General features: G+C 36.4%; 1 protein-coding gene across 2 annotated transcripts; it reads right to left on the reverse strand.

The window, feature by feature from the left end:
- Window positions 1-4,704: 4,704 nt before the first annotated feature.
- LOC132115871 (uncharacterized protein C18orf63-like) lies at window positions 4,705-20,105 on the reverse strand. Of its 2 annotated transcripts, none has more exons than XM_059524264.1 (14): window positions 19,877-20,105; window positions 19,377-19,511; window positions 18,577-18,655; window positions 17,538-17,594; window positions 16,678-16,789; window positions 15,331-15,372; window positions 14,078-14,154; window positions 13,495-13,601; window positions 13,219-13,315; window positions 11,911-11,996; window positions 10,317-10,500; window positions 7,380-7,985; window positions 5,939-6,016; window positions 4,705-4,957 (listed from the first exon to the last, which is right to left on the reverse strand). In XM_059524264.1, the coding sequence occupies exons 2-14, from the start codon at window positions 19,508-19,510 to the stop codon at window positions 4,835-4,837; spliced, it is 1,782 nt and encodes a 593-aa protein (XP_059380247.1). In that variant the 5' UTR covers window position 19,511; window positions 19,877-20,105; the 3' UTR covers window positions 4,705-4,834. The 2 variants fall into 2 exon arrangements, with proteins under 2 accessions (XP_059380247.1, XP_059380246.1); XM_059524263.1 differs by having other exon boundaries at window positions 19,694-20,105.
- Window positions 20,106-20,111: the final 6 nt, after the last annotated feature.

Here is a 20,111-nt window from a genome sequence, read left to right on the forward strand (position 1 = left end):
TCCCTCGGCCCCGCCCCACTCGAGACTGCGCTCTACCCCCCCCCCTTCCCCCTCCGGGGGGGACCGCTCACAGGGACCTGCGGGAACCTGGGTGTAGGACAGACGAGGCGAGAGAAAAGGAGATGGAAGGAGGAGCGACAGAGACGAGAGAGGGGAGAGAAAAAAAAAAATTCCGGTTTCCAGACGCACTGCTGCTCGGCCCTCCACCAACTGGGCGATCTCCTCCGCGGTGCCTGATGGTGGCACTGGACGGCCCTTGGCGGACAGCACGACACCCCTCCGCCGCCCGGTGGACGGCGACGGCTCCTCCGGATTTGGGCAGCCGGCAGGAGTCCCCCGTTCCCTGCTCCTCCGGATACCTTCACGGAGGCAGCAGGCTCCGGCCCCCTTGCGAACGGCGCCGACTCCTCCGCTCCCTCACGGACGGCAGCCGCCCCTCCATATCGTGGGCAGTCGGCAGCGAGCTTGCCCGTCCCCGGCAACTCGCTCCAGTCCACCGCCTCGAGCGTCCATGGCGGCATCCTCCTCGCCAGCTCTGTGGCACCGCGGATTCACCACAGCGGCGAGGGATCTTCAGCAGCGCGTCCCTCCTTCTCCCGGGCTTCGGCACCACTGTAATGAATTAAACCTTCATAATCATCGGGAAGAAGGAGGCGGGAACCGGCGGACAATCAAATAACATTTTAATACAAAATAAACACAAAACAACTAAAACCAAAACACAACTAAAAGCCCAGGCCTGGTCCTCTCTCGTCCTTCACTGTCGTCGCTCCAGTTTTATATCCTTCTATCTCCTACGTGGGACTCGAGACCGGCAGTGGGTCGCAGGTGTCACTGATTTCCCAATCATTGCCGGCCTCCCTCCTTGTTCCCACGTCCCTCGGCCCCGCCCCACTCGCCACAGAGACCAATTCAGGGCCCTATGAAATACGTTTAATTTTTTCCCAAATTCCGTTTTTTTCCGTTTACATTTTTCTGGATTCCGTTTTTAATGGTTAAACTCCTTTTTAATGGTAAAATTAAATTGTATTAATTAAACAAGAATGTCCAATTAATTAAAATCATAAAACGTATACATTTTCAGATCAATTTATCAAAGGTTGAACAAAAATTACATGTTTAGGGCCCTATGAAATGTTTTATTTTTTCTTCACCATGTTTTATTGTTACCTAATTCTGTGTTTTAGCATGTGTACTTATTTAAATGCATAACAACAACTTCATTTGTTAAAAACATTTCTTACAATTTTTTTTTCCCTCTGAATTTTTTTTGTGTATTTACATTTTTCTGGTTATCAAATGAAGGCATAAAATATTCATTTAATTTTTCACAGATATTAGTCCATATCGCAATTTGATGTAAGTGCAATGACCTACTTTTGATTAATTCATTCAAAAGTTGACAAATTCCGTGACATTCCATGTTAAACTGTAAATTCCATTTTTATGACTGTATTCAGTGATTCCATCCGTGTTTTCTGCATCACGGAAATCATAGGGCCCTACAATTCACTAGTGCTGCAGTTTTTGTGCACAGTATTTCAGTTCAAAAACCTTTGTCTTATGTCTTTACCACCCACAATGTCAGGGTTCGGGTAGAGGGATGAGGCGAGGACTCAATGATGCAGAGATGGGCTCTTTAATAGTAATAATAATAAAATAAACGAACAAAAACTACCCCGTAGGGGAAACAGACAAAACTTGACTGGCAAGGCACGATGTGCACAGACAAATATTTGACAACGAACTAGCAACCAGACTGCAAACACAAGGACAATAAACACATGTGGGGAAAATTACATCAATAATCAGGTAACAAGATGGGTGGGGTCAAGACAAGGACGAGGAAAATGGCACATCCGAACTAAGATAAAAGTTATGTGCTCACACAAAACGCAAGCACATGGCCAGCAAACCAATCACAAGCTATGTGCTTGAACTAGACACAAACATGCAGCTAATGGAGCGAACTCATAAGCCAGCAAAAGCCAAGCTGCGTGCAACAGCACAAGACAAAACAGAACAAGAAAGCACGATAACTCAAGCTGCATGCAATAATACAAGACAACAGATGAGACCGCACGCTACCACAACAAGACAGAACATGGAGTGCAAGTGTCCGGTCCCCGACACAAAACCGAAACTCAGCAAGACATGAGTACCGGGATCCGAACACCACGCTCCAACATGAAACAGGACAAGCAGACAAGAGCGAACGGCTCGAGCAGTCTCGAAGTCACGCGCTCACATGAAAACAATGACAAGCGGAGAGTGTCAGGGCTCTATCACAAAACCATGAATAACACTAGACTGAAGTGAAAGAACCCTGACACACAATCCAGTTTAACTAGGTGCTGCTAATAACAATGCAATACACATGCAAATTGTGTAATTATTATTTAGTCTGATCTGCAGTCAATCTTAATAAAAATGAAATAACAATATAACATCAAATCGTGATTTTCAAATGCTGCAATTTAATTGATGTGTACTGTATAGACATGTGTTGTGCATTTAATTTACAGTACACACATACAGCTAATAATAATAATAATAATAATAATTCAACCTGCATTTGGAATAACAATGTGTTGGGACACTTAATTTACATTTACATCCAACATTTCTGTGGATGGAAATGTATAGCATTTTACCAATATTCTGTTCAAATAAAAGGCTTGAGGAATTAAAATCTTGACGGTAAATACTAAATTATTTTACGAACAAAATGTATTATTTTTCTATAATAATAATAATAATTCATAAGTAATTCACATAACTCCAGTCCATACATTAATGTCTTGTGAAGCTAAAAGCTGTGCTTGTAAGAAACAAATCCATAACTAATTAGTTTTAACTTTAAACCGTCGCTCCTGCCTAAAATGCATTGAGTAAGTCCATCAGTTATTGCCAACATCACATCAAAATCCACCCACACATCTGTTTGAAACCTTTCTGCACTGTTTCCATTTATAAACAGTGCTTGAGATATGCATATTTCTCTCCTGATTCAGATGAGATAACTTTTTCATTGTAGAACCAATAGTACAAATGGATTATGGCCAGGTTTTTATTAATTTTTTATTATTTATTTTCAACAAACATGCAACTCTTCTCTTCTCAAGACATTCATTGATGGACTGGAGCCACGTGGATTACTTGTGGATTAATGTGATGTTGTTATCACGACTGAAAAAGAAATATATAAAAAAATAAATCTGCAATTATCTGCAAAAAAATATATGCCATCATTGCTTAGTCAATCCAGCATTTAATATGGTACTTTAATGCTTCATTTGTGAAAGCTCATAAATTACAGCAGCAGACTCCTTGACTCTGTATATTAATCTGGTTGTGAGTATAGTGTGGCAGGTCAGGACTCAGGTAAACAGTCTAAATCAGAGCGATGGAGGAGTCCTGAGGCCTGTACTGTGAGATGAGAGCAGGAACCAGCACGCAGGAGCGGGAATTTTTACCATGCCTTGTGGCAACTGGCACCTTAACAAAAGTGCATTCAAGTGTGCTCTCTCTGATTTCAGTAAAAGAACCACAAATAACAGAAGAGCAGCCGCATATGAATATATGCATTGTCTCTTAGATGAAATATATGACACACTGATTTAGATAGTGTTTTAAAAACACCATCGATTGCAATATATCAGGCATATCACTCGCTGCATGTGCTGATGCAGACCAAAAAAGGGCCTGATTCTGCAAAGCGTGGGAACCATTTTCAAGGAGCATTTTTCTTTGTCTGTGACGTGAGGTTGAAGACTTAAACCAAGAGTCGATAAATCAACTGACCCCTGTACGCTGCCATAAACAAGCCATGCATCAATTAAACGTGCTGATATCAGAAGCTGAATAACAGTCTGTTAGTCACAGCATGGTGGGTAGCAAGTCTGTTTCACATAGCAAATCTTTGATGTGCAAAATCCTGACTATTTGCCCCACAGAAGTGCATTCCTGCTTCTGGATGAACTCCTACTTACTGCAAAGCTTTCCAAGTCAGATGTGTATGGGTCATTAAGCTCTGTCAGTATAAAGGCCAGTAGAGACAAGAATGATCTTGCTCTTTTAAGATACAGAAAGCAGAGTAATTTGGCCCCTATTAGTAGCCATCAATCAGAATTGAGGGAAGTCACCTTGCATCACTGTTTTCTGCAGAGCGTGCATTCATTATTGCCAGCTCAAATTCTGTGTGTCAGGCAAGATCATGGAGAAAACATGCTAGAAGCACAATTAAAAACCCCAAAAAATCTGCAGTAATCTCACATGGCTCATCTAGATGTTTTACATTTTTATGAGATTTAAACAAAATACTGCTGTCTGCAATCAAAAGAATAGATTTCAAGATAAACTTTCTTCCATTCTGTCATTAAATTCCTGAGCTGCTATTTCCGTGCATTATATACCTCTTCTTACTGCATGTTAATAATTGTCTCATCTGCGTCTGATTTTACGTCTAAAGAATTCTAGGAGAAACTTCTGAGACAAAGTTAATGCTTACATCTGGTTCTTTTCCAAAGTCTTGATTAAAGTCAGAGCATGGTTTAACTAAACATAACAGATTAAATTTGATGACAAATGACCATTGAGTTAAGAAAAAAAGACTACTATACAAAGAAAGACATGTTTTTTTTCTTTATCTGTAGCTCTTTCCAAACTCTGGATGCAGTTAAACAATTTTTAGCTTGGAAAAAAAAGAGGCTGAAATCAAATGTCATGTGCAACGAATACAGTGTAACTATTGAACTGTCAACAGAGTTTATCAATGGAACAAACAAAAACTCAGTATGCAAAGTCTCTATAATGTGTGTTTTAAGCTGGTAACCTAAGTTTCACTCAAACATTTCATGACCTTTGACACCAGCTCCTCTTTCTTATCCTTTGAGCGCACACTGATCCCTCGACTCTTCAACCATGCCTGCAGAGTCGCCGAGCTGATCTTAGAGAGCTGAAAACAGACAAAGGAAATAACCTTCCTAAGGTCGTACGCAGCTTGAAAACTGATTTACGTTTTCAAAAGCAAAAAACAATTGGCAGAATCTGTACAAATGTTCCATTGTTTGCACTGATGTTCTACAGAATGGATTTGAAAAGTTTTTTATTAAATTAAATTAATTTATTTAAATTAATGTAAAAAACGTATTAAGTTCTATATTTACTGGTAGGTGAAAGCATTATAAATTATCCAAAATATTGAGTAAACCAACATGTAAAGGGTAAAGAGTTGAGACTAATTTTATTTTTTGTAAATTTTTCCAAATTGTATAAACATAATTGACAATTCTTTATAAATGTGCAGAATCTGTGTAGACCAGTAAATTACTTGATAGTAAATATATGAATAAATATGGCTATTTTTTATCAAACACTACACATAGTAAAATATAATGTTAACACAGTATTGCATTGTAATATACAGTAATATTGTAAAATATTACAATTAAAATTTTTCTACTTTGATATATTGTAGAAAGTATTTTATTCCTGTGATGCTCCGCTGTATTTTCAGCATCATTCCTCCAGTCTTCAGTGTCACATGATCTTCAGAAATCATTCTTATTTGATGATTTACTGCTCAAGAAAAACACGTGTGCTGCTTCCTTTTGTGGAAACCATGATATTTTATGGATTATTTGATGCATAGAAAAATAAAGTACAACAGCATTTATCTGAGATCGAGATCCTCTGCAACATTATAAAGGTATTCACTGTCAGTTTCAGTTACTGTGATAGATTAAATTTTTTTTGCATAAAAGTATACATTTCTTTTAAAAAGAACCCAAACTTTTTAAACAGCTTTGTGTTAACCTCTGCTGTACAGAGCTGTATAAGAGCGTAAAGGCTGTTCACTTATTATTGTTAAAAAAATATGAGCTTATCTTCTCTTTAATAAAAAATACATAGGAAGTAGGTAATATACTGAATGTACCTGATTGCTCGTTGCATATACTTCCACGTCCTGCCCGCTCTGTTTGAGCCTCTTTGGTTTTGACTCAAACGTGTCTCCCTGAAAGATGTCGAGACAGGATCCATTAGAAACATCACACCAGATTTAATCATTCATGAAGGTTCATCAATTATTTTCAGGAAACTGCACTGATTAATTTGCCTAGTCTAGCTAAATCTGTGCCCCACTATCCCATGAGAAATACAGCAATCTGCAAACCAAATTTTTACACTCTCCAAGTGCAAACTTACCATGCATTTGCCAAGAGCTCTGTTTTTGTGAGTTTAACTACTTAGAAATTAGGGCCCTATGATTTATTTCTGCGATAATCGAGGAATCTGTTCATAAAAAAAGGAATTTACTGTATAACGGCAAAGTGTTTGTGAATATTAAATTGCAAAAAGACTATTTGGTTATTCGATTCAAAATAAGAAAACTGTCTTCGGACAGTTAGAGCAGAAGAAAGTTGGAATTTAATACCTGTTTATATTAGAGAGTGTACAACATTTAATATTTTTAAAACTATACTTAAAGTATGTCTTGAGTAAAACCAAGTATATGATCACAGACCTGATTTTTTAAGAATTTTACGGCATGCGATGTGATAACTGAATATTGTAATTTTGTAACAACATCCTGCCCAGGGACTGCAGATGCAAACTAAACTAAACTAAACTAAACTAAACTAAACTAAACTAAACTAAACTAAACTAAACTAAACTAAACTAAACTAAACTAAACTATTTATATATGAAGTCTGCATGTCTCTGTGTTAATAAGCACCACAGTTTTGTCTAGTACACTTATAAGCAAGCATTTTTTATATATATATAAATTATTTTTAAGGAATAACCACACAATTTTTCCTCCATGTTTTAATTTTAACTGTAAACCTGTGTTGTGCAGCACTTTGTTTGTTAAAAAAATAAAAGGAATTACTTAATTGTAATTTAAAAGATATATATATATAAATGTTTTATCTCTTATTTTGATTAACACTATTTTGGTAATAAATTGATACATCACGAATTTAGGAAAAAACTTAATGGAATTGGAGAAAATCTAAAAATATTATTTTTGTTAAACTTTTAATAAACATTCACAAGTTGGCACTTTGAGATTGAGATAATGCATATTACTAATCAAAATTATATATTTACAGTAGGAAATTTACAAAATATCTTTATGAAACATGTCCCTTCCTTAATATCCTAATGATTTTTGCCATTTAAGAAAAATCTATCATTTTGACCCATACAACGTATTTTTGGCTATTGCTATGAATATCTTCTACTTCTTCTGACTAGTTTTGTTCTTCACAAATGGTACAAGCTTAATAATTTCAATTTACTGGACATGCCTTTTGATAACTAAACTGTAATTCGGGGGGTGAGTAACTCAATGAATTGCACAGTTTACTTACTCCTCTGTTGCTGGGGATCTCAGGCATGATGTGGGGCTGCATCTGTACTAAAGACAGAGTAGGGATGATCGCATTGTTGGTCTTTACTTTACTTTTAGAAAAAGGTAAAGTCATCCGCTCCGATGCTGGAGGCCTGGAGAACTGGTTAGAAGAAGCTGGTGGTGTGGAGCAGTGGGGTTTAGAAGATGATGACAGACAAGTAGATGACAGAGGCCTTATAACTGCGGTCAGCTTCGGTCCGTCCGGCCCCTGCTGCTGTTTCACTGCACACATCTCTGTCACGTTCACATGGCGGCTGTGGGATCTGTTTCTGAAGACTGGCACAAGCTTCGGTCTTGGAAGTGCAGACTGTGACTGGATGTGAGTAAAGTGAACATTAGTGTGAGAGGAAGAGCGCTGAGTTGCCAAGTTGGAGGACGTCCAGTCTTTCTGGCCAACAGACGAATCCAAACTGGATTTCTTTTCCATTTGAGTCTGTTTTCCAGTTGAGTCACAGTGACTGGAGCGTTGTTGAGCTGCGTCCCGTGGCCAGCTGCTGGGAAGCTGGTTCAGTACAGCTCTGCTGCTGTTCTCTGTTGTCACGTTTGCAGGCAGCGACCCAAAGCGCTAGAAATATAAGGAGACTGTGAATAGGGAAATATTTCCTGTGCAAATGTAAGTATGCAACTTTGGTTGATTCTGCACTGACGTCTACAAAAATACACTTTTAAAGGTTCACTTACCATTAAACTTCAATGAAATTTCACATTTCTCAAATTATGATTATAACTACTCCAAAAAGATATTGTTTAATATGTAAAACTCTATTGCGTGGCACTAGAGACATGATATCTTAAGCCAAAATTGACATTAAATATATAAAATGTGATATAATTTATAAATATTTCAGATCATTTTAATTATAAAATAATACATTTATTTTATGTAATAAATCAACTGTAAAATTATTGCATTTTATTTTTTTATTATTATAGTATTATTAAGTCTTTTTACTTTTTCTAAAATATATAATCCACTACAACTCCTCAATTAATATTGAAATAATTGTCAAGATTTAATTTTACTGATAAACTATAGAATTGTTCCAACATGCATCGCAGGACTTAAATAACCCCCCAAAATCTTGTTATATTATGGCAGACTGGCTCCACATCTGTGAGCTTTCTCTTTCTCAAGAAAATACTTTCTCGATGGTGAAATCTGTAAGGTTCCTCTTAGTTAAACAATTGTTTGTTCTGAACATGTATGTTGATAATGATGCTGGCACTAGTATGCTTTTGTGCATCCAACATAAATGAACCAGTCAGTAAATCACTGCAGCCTAATGTTGCCATTATCAATCATTACAGTCTATAAGATTAATAAAGGCTTCCTCTGCGCCAGCTTTCCATCTGTACTAACAAACAGCACATACAGTGTTTCAAATCACATTTCACAACATTTGTCAAAGTTTAATAACATCAACCTCAGCTCTGGCCAGTATAAATTAAACCTTAACCCATCTGGCCGACTGTTAGACTCTCCTCCATGCGCCAAAAACAACTAAAAGGAAGAAATGATCTAATGTCGTATCAGGTATTGGAAACTCTTACTTGTATTCTGTGTCATAAATGTTAAGCGAAAGCATCTGATACAGGCCACGCCTTCGACTAAATATTGCTGTTGAAGTGGGTGGAAGCTGCAGTCATTAATAAGCAATGAAGTGTTTTGAGAGGATGTCTCTTTTGATCACTTATGTGGGCGGTTGATGTATTATGTGTCCGAGGATTTCAATCAGCATCAATGTTTCAGATTTATATGGGAGTAAAAGGAAACATGCTGATCATCTGTCTGAAACTGGCCAAGACTTCTTTTAATTTATTCACCATAATTAATCACATTTACTAGATTCTAAATCAGGCCATCAAGGCTGCATGCATAATTTAAGAAAATTAGCTTTACAAAATAATCCTAGTTAAAAATGAATATTTAAATTTATAAAATAAAAAAGACAATCAGATTTAAAATAAAAAAATCATCTTTATCTTTTTTTTTTGTCTCAAAGAGGTAATCTACTGCCAGTTGATTTAAATTTTAATAAATTATAAATACATTTTAATGCATTTAATAATTTCTAAAATATGGAATTGCTCCAACAAAAGAGAATGTGCATATAATCTGCCTGTAACTGATCACCATTTCTTTTAATTTAATCGCCAGATTTAATCACATTTTTACTAAATTTTAATTGTGGTATGACAAATAAATTACATCAGGCCATCAAAGCTGCATGCATAATAGTTAATACAATAAGCAATCTACTGGAGGTTTATTAATATTTTAATAATTTATTTATTTATTTTAAGTCGCTTTGGATAAAAGCGTCTGCTAAATGAATAAATGTAAATGTAATGTAATAATTTTAAATATTTTATTTTTATTTTTTAAATATGAAATGGCTCCAACATATCATGTGTTTTTTTTTTTTTTAATCAGGCAATAAAAGTTACATATAATAATTAAGAAAAAACATAACATGCGGTTTCAAATAATGTGTTTTATATTGAGATAAGCATGCCACACCAGTCCACATGGCAGCTTTCCAAAAATATTTAATGTCTGCAAAAAAAAATATTATTTAATATTATTCTAATATTATTTGAAAAGGTATTTCTACCGTCTGCATAATCCGCTTGTTTGTAAAATCTGGACAACACATGCACCTCAATAGTTTTGTAACATCCATAAAGCAACATTCAGTTGCATCTGTGCTGCAGATGAGCATATTCATAACAAATTAGGCAATGTCAGAAGTAATACTAAGCAGCAGAGTGCAGTACTTGATGTCAAATCCAATTGATTGCTACTTTATTGCTATCAACAGCAGAGTGAGCTGAGTGACAGCATGTTTGTGTTCATGGACACGTGTGTGTGTGTGTGTGTGTGTGTGTGCAGTACCTGAGGGTCTGGTCTGGTCAGTTCATAGCTGTAGTAGCAAGGCTTGCAGGTCATCTGCACTGATAAACCACACACACTCTCCAGTGCGGCCTGCAGATCTGATATGAAGTTTCCCAGCACCCCCTGCAGGTCCACTCTGGGAAAACACTGCACCGGCTGAGTGCGGATGCAGCACAATGGATATCTGAGCAAGTCAAGGATATTTATTGCCAACACAGAGGGGAAAATAACAATTCAGTTATAAATGAACAAGATCCAAACAGATAAAAATACACATTTACACCAAAGGAATAAATTACAATTTAAAATAGACTAACATAAAAAACTGTTATTTAAAAATGGAATAATATTTCACAATATTACTATTTTTACTGTATCTTTTATAAAAAAATAAATAAATGCAGCTTTGCTGAGACTTTTTAAAAGCACTCGGCCTTATATTTATGTAGCAACCAGAAGAAATCTAACATCTAATTCTTGATCCATCGTTTAATTGCATAGCCATCAGGATTTTCCCAAAATTTGATTAAATGTAAATGTCACCATTGAGAAGATAACTGTACATCACTGATGAAATTAATGCAATGTAACCAGGTCAGTTGGCAACAATGTATCGTACTAATGCTTGATATAAATGTTTCATGATGCACAGTTTGACATGTAGCACGGTATGTGATGCCAGCTCTGCAGTCTGAACATGAAGAGCACAAATCTCATGTCCACTAGGTGTCATTATCATGTTGCATCAGTGTCAGTCAAACTAGTTTGCTGTACTACTTTTCACATTCAATTTGTAACCCAGCAGAAGAATTTATGTCTGAAAAACAATTGATTTTTTTTCTAGCAAAAATGCCTTCAGATTGATGCTGTGAATGGAGCACAAGAAGATCCTAAATTGGTGTTTTGGACAAGACCGTACCATTTTACTGAGAGCAAATGTTTTGTTATAATAGCTGAAATCAATATCTTATTAGCCGGGTTTCCATCCAAACTTGCGAAATTAACTTGCGAAATTGCACAAAACATTTGCGAACAAGCACCGTTTCCACCCAAGGAGTAAAAGAGAGCAAAATCGTCACTTCCTGTGAAACTGGCACTATACATCACTAAGAAAAGTAAGATCAGAATCAGAAGCAACTGAATATATAATTTTCCTATATAATAAATGACTTGCACCTCAGAACAAGTGGACGAAACACAATAAATGCGGTTATTGCTTTCGGAGATGGATGCTGCTGTTTGGGAACGCAGTCGTTTAACAGTTCTGGGAGGCAATTATACAGAAATACTTTGATGACAGACTTTGCTCGGGCATTTCCAAATGACCATAACAACATTTCACATGCTGTGGAACAAGATCAGTCCGCTGATTTACCATCCCATAGAGCAAAGTCACATGACTTTTTTGATGCGCCTGGAGGAATTTATTCGCGAAATGCATTTCCATCTCCCATTATTGGCATTAACCCTTTTTTGCGAATTTCCGTCACTCGATTCTGATGCGATACTATAAAATGCACATAAAAGCAGGATGATGGAAACCCAGCTACTGTCAGGGAAGTGCTCATTAACTAAAACCTTAACTAAAGGATACGTGAACAGCTTGTCACCTATTGGTTTAAAGTACACACTGCAGTAGACGACTTCCTCTTCACTTACTGAGGGCAGCTGATATCCATACTAAACCAAGAAAGAGAGACAGTGAAAGAGACAGACAGAAGAGCAGGAGTTACAGAGAGACAGGAACATTTATACAGTTTCGTGAAATTAAGTTTTTAATGAGCAGATTATCTTGCATTTGTGTATATTTAAAAGCAAGCTAGCACTTTCAAACTAAATATCTGGATGTGATTTAGGTTTAAACAGACAGGGTATACGCAATATAAATGGGTAATCGTGCATGTCTGCACATACATACAAATTTAGTTTGATAAAGCCAAGCCCCACGACTGACTGAGTCTGTTTGTGATCAAAGGTTACATTGTGAACTCTAAACCAAACAGAAGAGGATCAGAGTGCTGAAACACACACACACACACAGCAATCTTGCACCAGAATGACAGTCCATTTACAAACTGTAAGCAACAAAAGCGGTGTCAGACACTGAGACATCATTAACAGTCAAGCCATGCTGTTTTATTTGAGAGCAGTCCTGTGAATAAATAAAAAAACCTGAAACTCTCTCATGATCTGTAAATTGTTTGCTATAATTTAATAATGCAGTGAGAACTGTTCTGAATTTGTTGGGGATTAATTTTGATGCATAACAATCTCATTAACTCACAAGCAACCCACATGACTCCAGTCTGAAAATGAATGTCTGGTCAAGTGAAAAGCTGCGTGTTCGGAATAAACAAATCAATCAAGACATTTTAACCTCGAACAGATTTTCTCCAGAGAAAAGGTCTTCCTGTCCCAATCAAGAGAGAAATATGCACAAATCAAGGACTATTTACAAGCAAAAAGCGCTCACAACAAATATGTGTGAGGATTTTGATGTGAGAGGACAACAGGAGATGGATTTATTTTTTTTTTTTTAGTTTAAACATTTGATTGAAAACACAGCTTTTGGCTTCTCAAGACATTAACTGATGGACAGGAGAGCTGTGGATTATTGTGATGTTTTTATCAGCTGTTTGGACTCTTATTCTGACGGCACCCATTCACTGCAGAGCAAGTGATCTAATGCTAAATTTCTCAAAATCTGATGAAACATAATCATCTACATCTTGGATGGCCAGCGGATGAGTACATTTTTTACATCTTTTTAGCAAATGTTAATTTTTTGGGTGAAATATTCCTTTAAACTTTGGTCACTGCTTGTGCTACAAACATGAAACAAATGAAGGGTCTTATTGAGGAGAGGTGTGCACTATTGTTTTCTCATGGTGCTAGTGTTTACCATGTTGCCCCAATGCGTCTGAAACTCCATGTAAGACTGGAATGGGCTTTGCTGTGGAATCCTGCGACTGATGCTAATGATCTGGCCTTTCTTCATACTGTTCACAGAAAACAATGAAGAAAAAATGTCGATACATTTGTCTAAATCTGACAATGCTAACAAAGGAGATTGATGCCCCATGATGTCCAGTGGAGCAACAGTCCAGCTTTATAACAACAACACTGTATAAAGCAGTCCGTTGACACATGCACACATACTGTATACACAAACACATACCTTGGCAGAACGTGGCACCAGTTATTCGTCATGACTATATCCAGCACAGCATCATTACTGTGGAGGAAGTTTTTCACCACAGGAGCAGGAATATCAAAATCCTTTATCTGGCAGAAGACAGATGAGCATAAATAAACACCACACACAGGAACAAGAACAAGAAATACTGCCATCTGACACAAACTTTAACTATAGTTCATGTCTTACTGTGAATAACTGGTCTCATTAATGCCAATTACTATTTCAATAATATGTTAACAGCTATTTCTTTTAATAAAATAACTTAATGCAAATATTATGCTCAATGTATCAGCTACAGCATATATGCAGAAAGTAGAAATGCATTATTATATCTATACATGAATATGTTTGTAATGAAATATACATAGAATTAGATACTGAAATTATTATATATGATTTACATTTGATATGATTTATCTATATTTTCATATGCAAATAGTTTAAATTAATATTTAACTTAACTTAAAAATGTATTAGATGCATTTTAGTACATTTGTGTAAAACGATTATGAATGACTATTATGAGATTGTGAACGCAGGCTGGAGGTGTCTGAACTCTCACCACAGCTGGAGGAAGTCTGACTGTGTTGGCCTCCACATTGACACACAGTTGAGTCTCAGTGAGACTCAGCTCAAGCACTGTGAATGAATATACAACAGTATAGATGTGAGCACGAGTAGAGCTGGGCGATAATTCGATAACGATAATTATCGCCGTATAAAGAAACAACATAAAGAGTTCGATAAAATGTTAATGCGCCAAAAGCAGTGACCACTCACTGCACCAAGGTAATGTGGCAGAAATTTGGGATATTCACACTGAATTTTTAATACAGGAGTAATGAAAATTATAGTATGTTCGTGATTAAGCTATTGTGCATTTATACTGAATGTTTTTTGACTACTGTTTTTCATACATACAGGTGCAACTCAATAAATTATAATGTCATGGAAAAGTGAATTTATTTCAGTAATTCAACTCTAATTTTGAAACTTGTGTATTAATTAAATGAAATGCACACAGACTGAAGTAGTTTAAGTCTTTGGTTCTTTTAATTGTGATGATTTTGGATTTTAAATGTATGCTATTATGCGAGACCAAGGCTTAATAATAATAATAATAATAATAATAAAACCTTAGTTAGTATAAATTTAACCATAGGTTGCTACAATTTTTTACAGATGTTAATGATTTTGATAATGAACAAAAACTGACCTCTGCATCCTAACTCAAGCTACTATCAAATGTGCATTTCTAACAGACAACAAAGTTATACTCCTATTAATATTATCAGGCAACCCAAATCTGTTTCTTGATTTGAAACAATCTCATTCATTAGAACATGCAGAATCTAAGAAATACATTTTTTTCTATTAAGAGATTTATTTTTTTAAGGAAAAATTAATGGTCTGGTTTCTACAACTTTCACTTTGGAGCAAAAACCTGGTTTTAAACTTGAAAGAAATAAAGATTTGACATTTATCGTGATAAATATTGATATCGACTGATATGAAAAAAAATTTGTCTGTCATCATCAGTTACTAAGTGAACTGTGAGAGACATCTAGGCTTTAGGGAAGGATGCAACGTAATAAACTGTGGCTTAATATATGACTGTGAAAGGACCGATGATTCTCAGATAAAGCAAAAGTAGATAATGTGCTAACAGTGAGCAACAGCACAAAAAGATATTGTTTTCACTAGTAGAAATACATTTCAATGTTTATCTATACAAGTACTCAACTGCCTTAGTCACTGCGATCAAGATAAATCACAGTCCAACAAAGCAAATACAAACGTCAGCGTTCCACCTACCAACCGCATTGTGTTTTCCAGAATCACTGAGGAAATCTTTTCCTGGGAAAGAATGAAAAATCACTGTTACTCAAAGATGATTAAACAAACTGCATTCAGATCTCTGTGTGGTTCATTAAATGCTATGTGGTGGGGATCTGCTAAGATAAAATTAAGACGAATCATTGACGATGTGTTTCAAAGAACTCGCACATTCACCTAGCCCTATTCGGGCGGGACTAGTTTTCTAAACTACGTTTGAGTTTTGATTCTTACCACCTGACTGACGTCTGCGATTTTCTTGTACCAATTCGGACGGGACTAACATCTCTGTGTTTATTACAGAGGTGGGAGGATGTGTTTTGTGCATCTGGGCGTCACAGAGATCACGCGCTCTGTATGCGTGCATTGTGTATAGTCATTCAGATTGATTACCATTAGTATCATTACACAATAAATACTAAATGGCTAGTATAGCAAAACCATGTTGTGTGGTTTCTTTAGTTTAACTTTTTTTTTTTGTAGTAGGCTAATTTTCATAAAGGTACATCTGTAATTAAAACATTATGTAACGGAGTGCATAAATGAACGTGTGTAATCTTACCTGATGCTGATATTACAATAGCTGGTACTAACAGTTTACGTGATCTGGCTCTTGATTTTACTATTATTTGTGTTGTAAAATAAAATATCGCCGGCAATCACACACATTCGCATTTGGACGGGATTAGTTTTCTCAGAGGATCACGGAGTTTGCTGAAAAACAGTAGGTAATTTTCTCAGGAATTATCACAGAGGTTGTGTGAGAAAAACACAGACGTGGCAGATTCGGACGGGATTAAAATCACCAAGTACGTCTGTGAAACACAGATTTCTCTAACGACCCCCTGTAAAACTCGTCCCGTCCGAATAGGGCTTAAGAAAGATTTATTATAGTAACTCCAAAGACTTCTGAGAGCCATGAACGCAGCTTTAACTGAGCTCAAGGATGGCATCACACACTTTCACAAGGCACGGCCTCCAACACAAGGCCATCAAACTGTCTGATCATCTTATCATGCACTCATTTTAACATTTTGTTACACTCATTTTATACATAAAAATATCTTGGACTGCATGAATTACTCATGCGTGCTCTAGAGAGAAGGCTGAAGGTGAAGGGACAGTTAAGATTACACACCAGCTAAATCAGCCACAAAGGGAACTTTACTCTCAGCCTACACTAGTGAATGACTACATTCACATGCTTTCAATGATTGTGAATTTCTATTGCTTGTACCATGCCATGCACAGGCAAAATTCAGCTTGATTTTTTATTTATTTCTTTAAACATGGAAAAGTTTCTGGCTTTAAGATACCGCCCCTCACCTGCTATTAGATATTGTCCTGCTTTGTTCCATTTAGGGGCCAGTCTAGCAGTCACAGAATAAGACAAACACGTCTGCAGAATGGCAGGAAATACCCTTTGAGAAGGGTTGAGCTGCAAGACAAAAACAATGAACACAAATGCTATGTTCACACAGCAGGCAAAAGTGGCCCAAATCTGATTCCCAATTCTGATCCTTTTAGATTCTAGCATTTGTGGTCCTAAACCAGAGACAGGTCTGATGTTCTGCAGTGCAACCTCTGTCTGAAAATGTTTTTTTTTTTTAATTCATTCAATTCTGCAGTCATTTATAACAGTTCAATATTTTAAAGACTTATTTATCTACTGTAGTATTTGATGTCAATAGCATTCCAAATAAATGCATATAAATATCACAGCTTCCACATAAATATTAAGCAGCTGTATTTACTGTATATCCACCTGTTTGACTGATGACAATATGAAATGTATCTTGATCAGCAAATCAGCATATTAAAATGATTTCTAATCATAATCATAATGTAAAATTATAGACTACAGTAATGATGCTGAATGTTTAGTTTTGCATCATTTTAATAAATTATATTTGACAATATATTCACACAGGAAGCAATTATAGTATTTCACAATATTGTTGTTTTTACTGTATTTTTTATCAGGCAAATGCAGTGACGTCTTTTGAAGGAGATTTGTTAGAAATCGTACTGATCCCAGACTTTTGAACTGTAGTGTATGTTTTGATGCAGTGGAGACACAATCCAGGCGAGTCAAATATTGTAGGGTCTGACTGAACTCATGGAGCAACGGATATTTGAGAGATTTATTTCTGGACAAACAAGACAGATTCTTTCTTTAAACTAACCTGTAGACCATGTTTCTGTGCAAAAGCCTGGATGATACCGCTCTTGTAAAATGCAATCTGAGACCAAGTGCAGGGAACAAGGAAAATCAGAATGGACAGTTACATCAAAATAGCACAACAAAATCACAGATGGTGATCTAGTGAAACACAAAACTTCATTCAGTCTTTTCATTGAGTTGTGTCGATACAAAGGCATGTCGCCTTTCTCCTTTTGGATTGCTGATTTAATTGGACTTAGTTCAGGACAGGAAAGTAGATGACAGAGTGTGTGGAATGTGCCTCAAATATTTTGCTTCGCACGGGACATGCCTTTGCACGAGCTGCGCTGACACGCACACACACACACACACACATGCACCCTCAGATGAAGAGTCACGCACATGCAACAGCACAAACTTCACTGACAGGTGCACATGCACGCAAGGTGATGCACATATCACGAACACCGAGTGGAAAAGAAGAAAGATAACATGTTTTAACAGGAAAAGCAATATAAATCATAAATGCTTTGCGTGACATGGACTTTTTTTTTAGATAATCCATTTCGCCATTGATTCAAATCATCATTAAATATAATTATGTTACATTTTATTGAAATAATTTAAAGAGCAAGCGCACTTGCCTTTAAGGTACTGTATGAACACAACTGAGACACAAAGATTTATGGCTGCTGGGTGTACTAAAAAAATATTTCTTCAGCCTTATTTCTGCATGCATCGATATAAAAATATATAAAAAAATGTATACATCTGACTTTTTGTCGCGCAATTCAGTCAATTTCCCAGCAATTCTGACTTTTTCTCAGAATTGTAAGTTTATCGTCTTTTTCAGCAATGGAATAAAAAATAAATAAAAACGTAATTGAGACTTTTTATGTCACATTCACTTTCTTATCTGGTTATTTTCAGCGTGAATTGTGAGATATAAAGCAGGCTGGTTTTCCTAAGATCACAAGAGAATTATTAATTATTAAAGATCTTTTTATTTTTTATTTAAAGCTGGCAAATATAACTAATATCATTCAATATATCATACTTACAGTCATAATAACAGTAATGCCCCCAAAATGGCCCAACACAGGAGAAGCAACAATGTCTGAATGCAAGAGGACAAGCTCCCTGAAAGACAGACGGAAAAAGGCTTTCACACTTTAGAGGTCAAGATATTGAAATATTCTAGATTCATTTAATAAAACAGTCACATGGTCCATTCAGCTGATTTCACAAGCTGAAGCAGTAGTGTAATGTTTTATATAATTATAACCCTGCTGTTGTGTTAAAACATCTTAGTACCCTTTTTGTGTTGGGAGTAAAACTGACCCCATTGGTTTCCATTCGCACAAAAAAATCAACAATATATAAAAACCTATTTAATTATGCCTACTTGTAGTGACCATTTGCACATTGAGGTGCACAAAACTACAGCTAAGTATAAACACGGTGTCATTACTTGTACTTAAATAGTACTTATTTTTGCACATAGTATTTATTGCAATTTGCCCTTATTATATATAGCCTTTTTGCTTTTTTATTATGTCTTTTTGGTCAATTGCATTATATCTTTCCAAATCACATTTGTGTCTAAACTTTGCATGCATGTTCATGGCCCTAAATGAGAAAAAGCAATAAAACCTCCAAAAGTCAACAGTTTAACCAGTGTTTTAAGCAGTTAAAAGGGAAAGCTAATGTCAAGCCTCAAAATATAAGGTCTAACAACAAGGGTCTAATCGTACTTTATGTGTTTAGATTAAATTTGTAGATCATTCAGGAATCTAATAAATATGTGGAAAAACCAAAACTACAGTTTTATAACCAGCACTCATTATATCTGTCTTGTCACCTGCAGGTTTTCACTTGTTTGTTTCTCAAGTCTGTTTCATCGTAACTGTTCGAGAAGAACAGATTTACACAACATAAGTTCCTCAGGTCCGGAAGATTGAGAAAAAGCAGAGACTGTGTCCCACTTCCACTCATTCTGAAAAGAAAATGATGAGGGTTTAGTCGACTGATAAGCTAATATTGGTTAATACGAGACTATTTTGGCGCATATTGTCAGTAATTAACGTTCCGTTACCTCAGATAAGACAAAACTCTACCACTGAAAAAGTTTAGCGTATGTACATGTGTTGATTGAAAGAAAGAAAGGATTAGTTTTACCTCAGTTTGAGGTTATATAACGATAATAAGTGCTGAGGTAACGTTACTAGAGCGCGAGCTTTTGGCGGCAAGGGAGTAACTGAGGCTCGCGTGACAATGTTTCAAGTGAACATACTCTTATCTGACAGAAACGCCTAAACTAGATCAACAGCGGCGGCTAAAATGACTTTAAGGGCAACCCACTTCTTCTTGACTAACGGACACTAGATTAACGTGATGGCAATAAACGGCAACGCTTCCGTCCGTATCGCGTGACAACTACGCTCTCGTGAACTTTGGTGAACTCCTGCCAATTCCGTGAGCTTCACCGACACACATGAGCCAGTGTGCTGATTGACAGCCCTCGGTCCAATCAAAACAGACACGCTAGGCAACCCAAGCGTGATATCGTCCAATCAGATTTCGTCCTGAGCGGAAT

This window comes from Carassius carassius, chromosome 35 (assembly GCF_963082965.1).
Source record: "Carassius carassius chromosome 35, fCarCar2.1, whole genome shotgun sequence".
Classification (NCBI taxonomy): Eukaryota; Metazoa; Chordata; class Actinopteri; order Cypriniformes; family Cyprinidae; genus Carassius; species Carassius carassius.

Coding starts and splice junctions, on each gene's coding strand:
- LOC132115871 (XM_059524264.1), bottom strand. CDS start 19,510: ATGAGTGGAAGTGGGACACAGTCTCTGCTTTTTCTCAATCTTCCGGAC. Junction 11,997..13,218: donor AGACGCATTGGGGCAACATG/GTAAACACTAGC, acceptor TTCTTGGTTTAG/TATGGATATCAGCTGCCCTC. Junction 4,958..5,938: donor TATATGCAACGAGCAATCAG/GTACATTCAGTA, acceptor GTCTGTTTTCAG/CTCTCTAAGATCAGCTCGGC.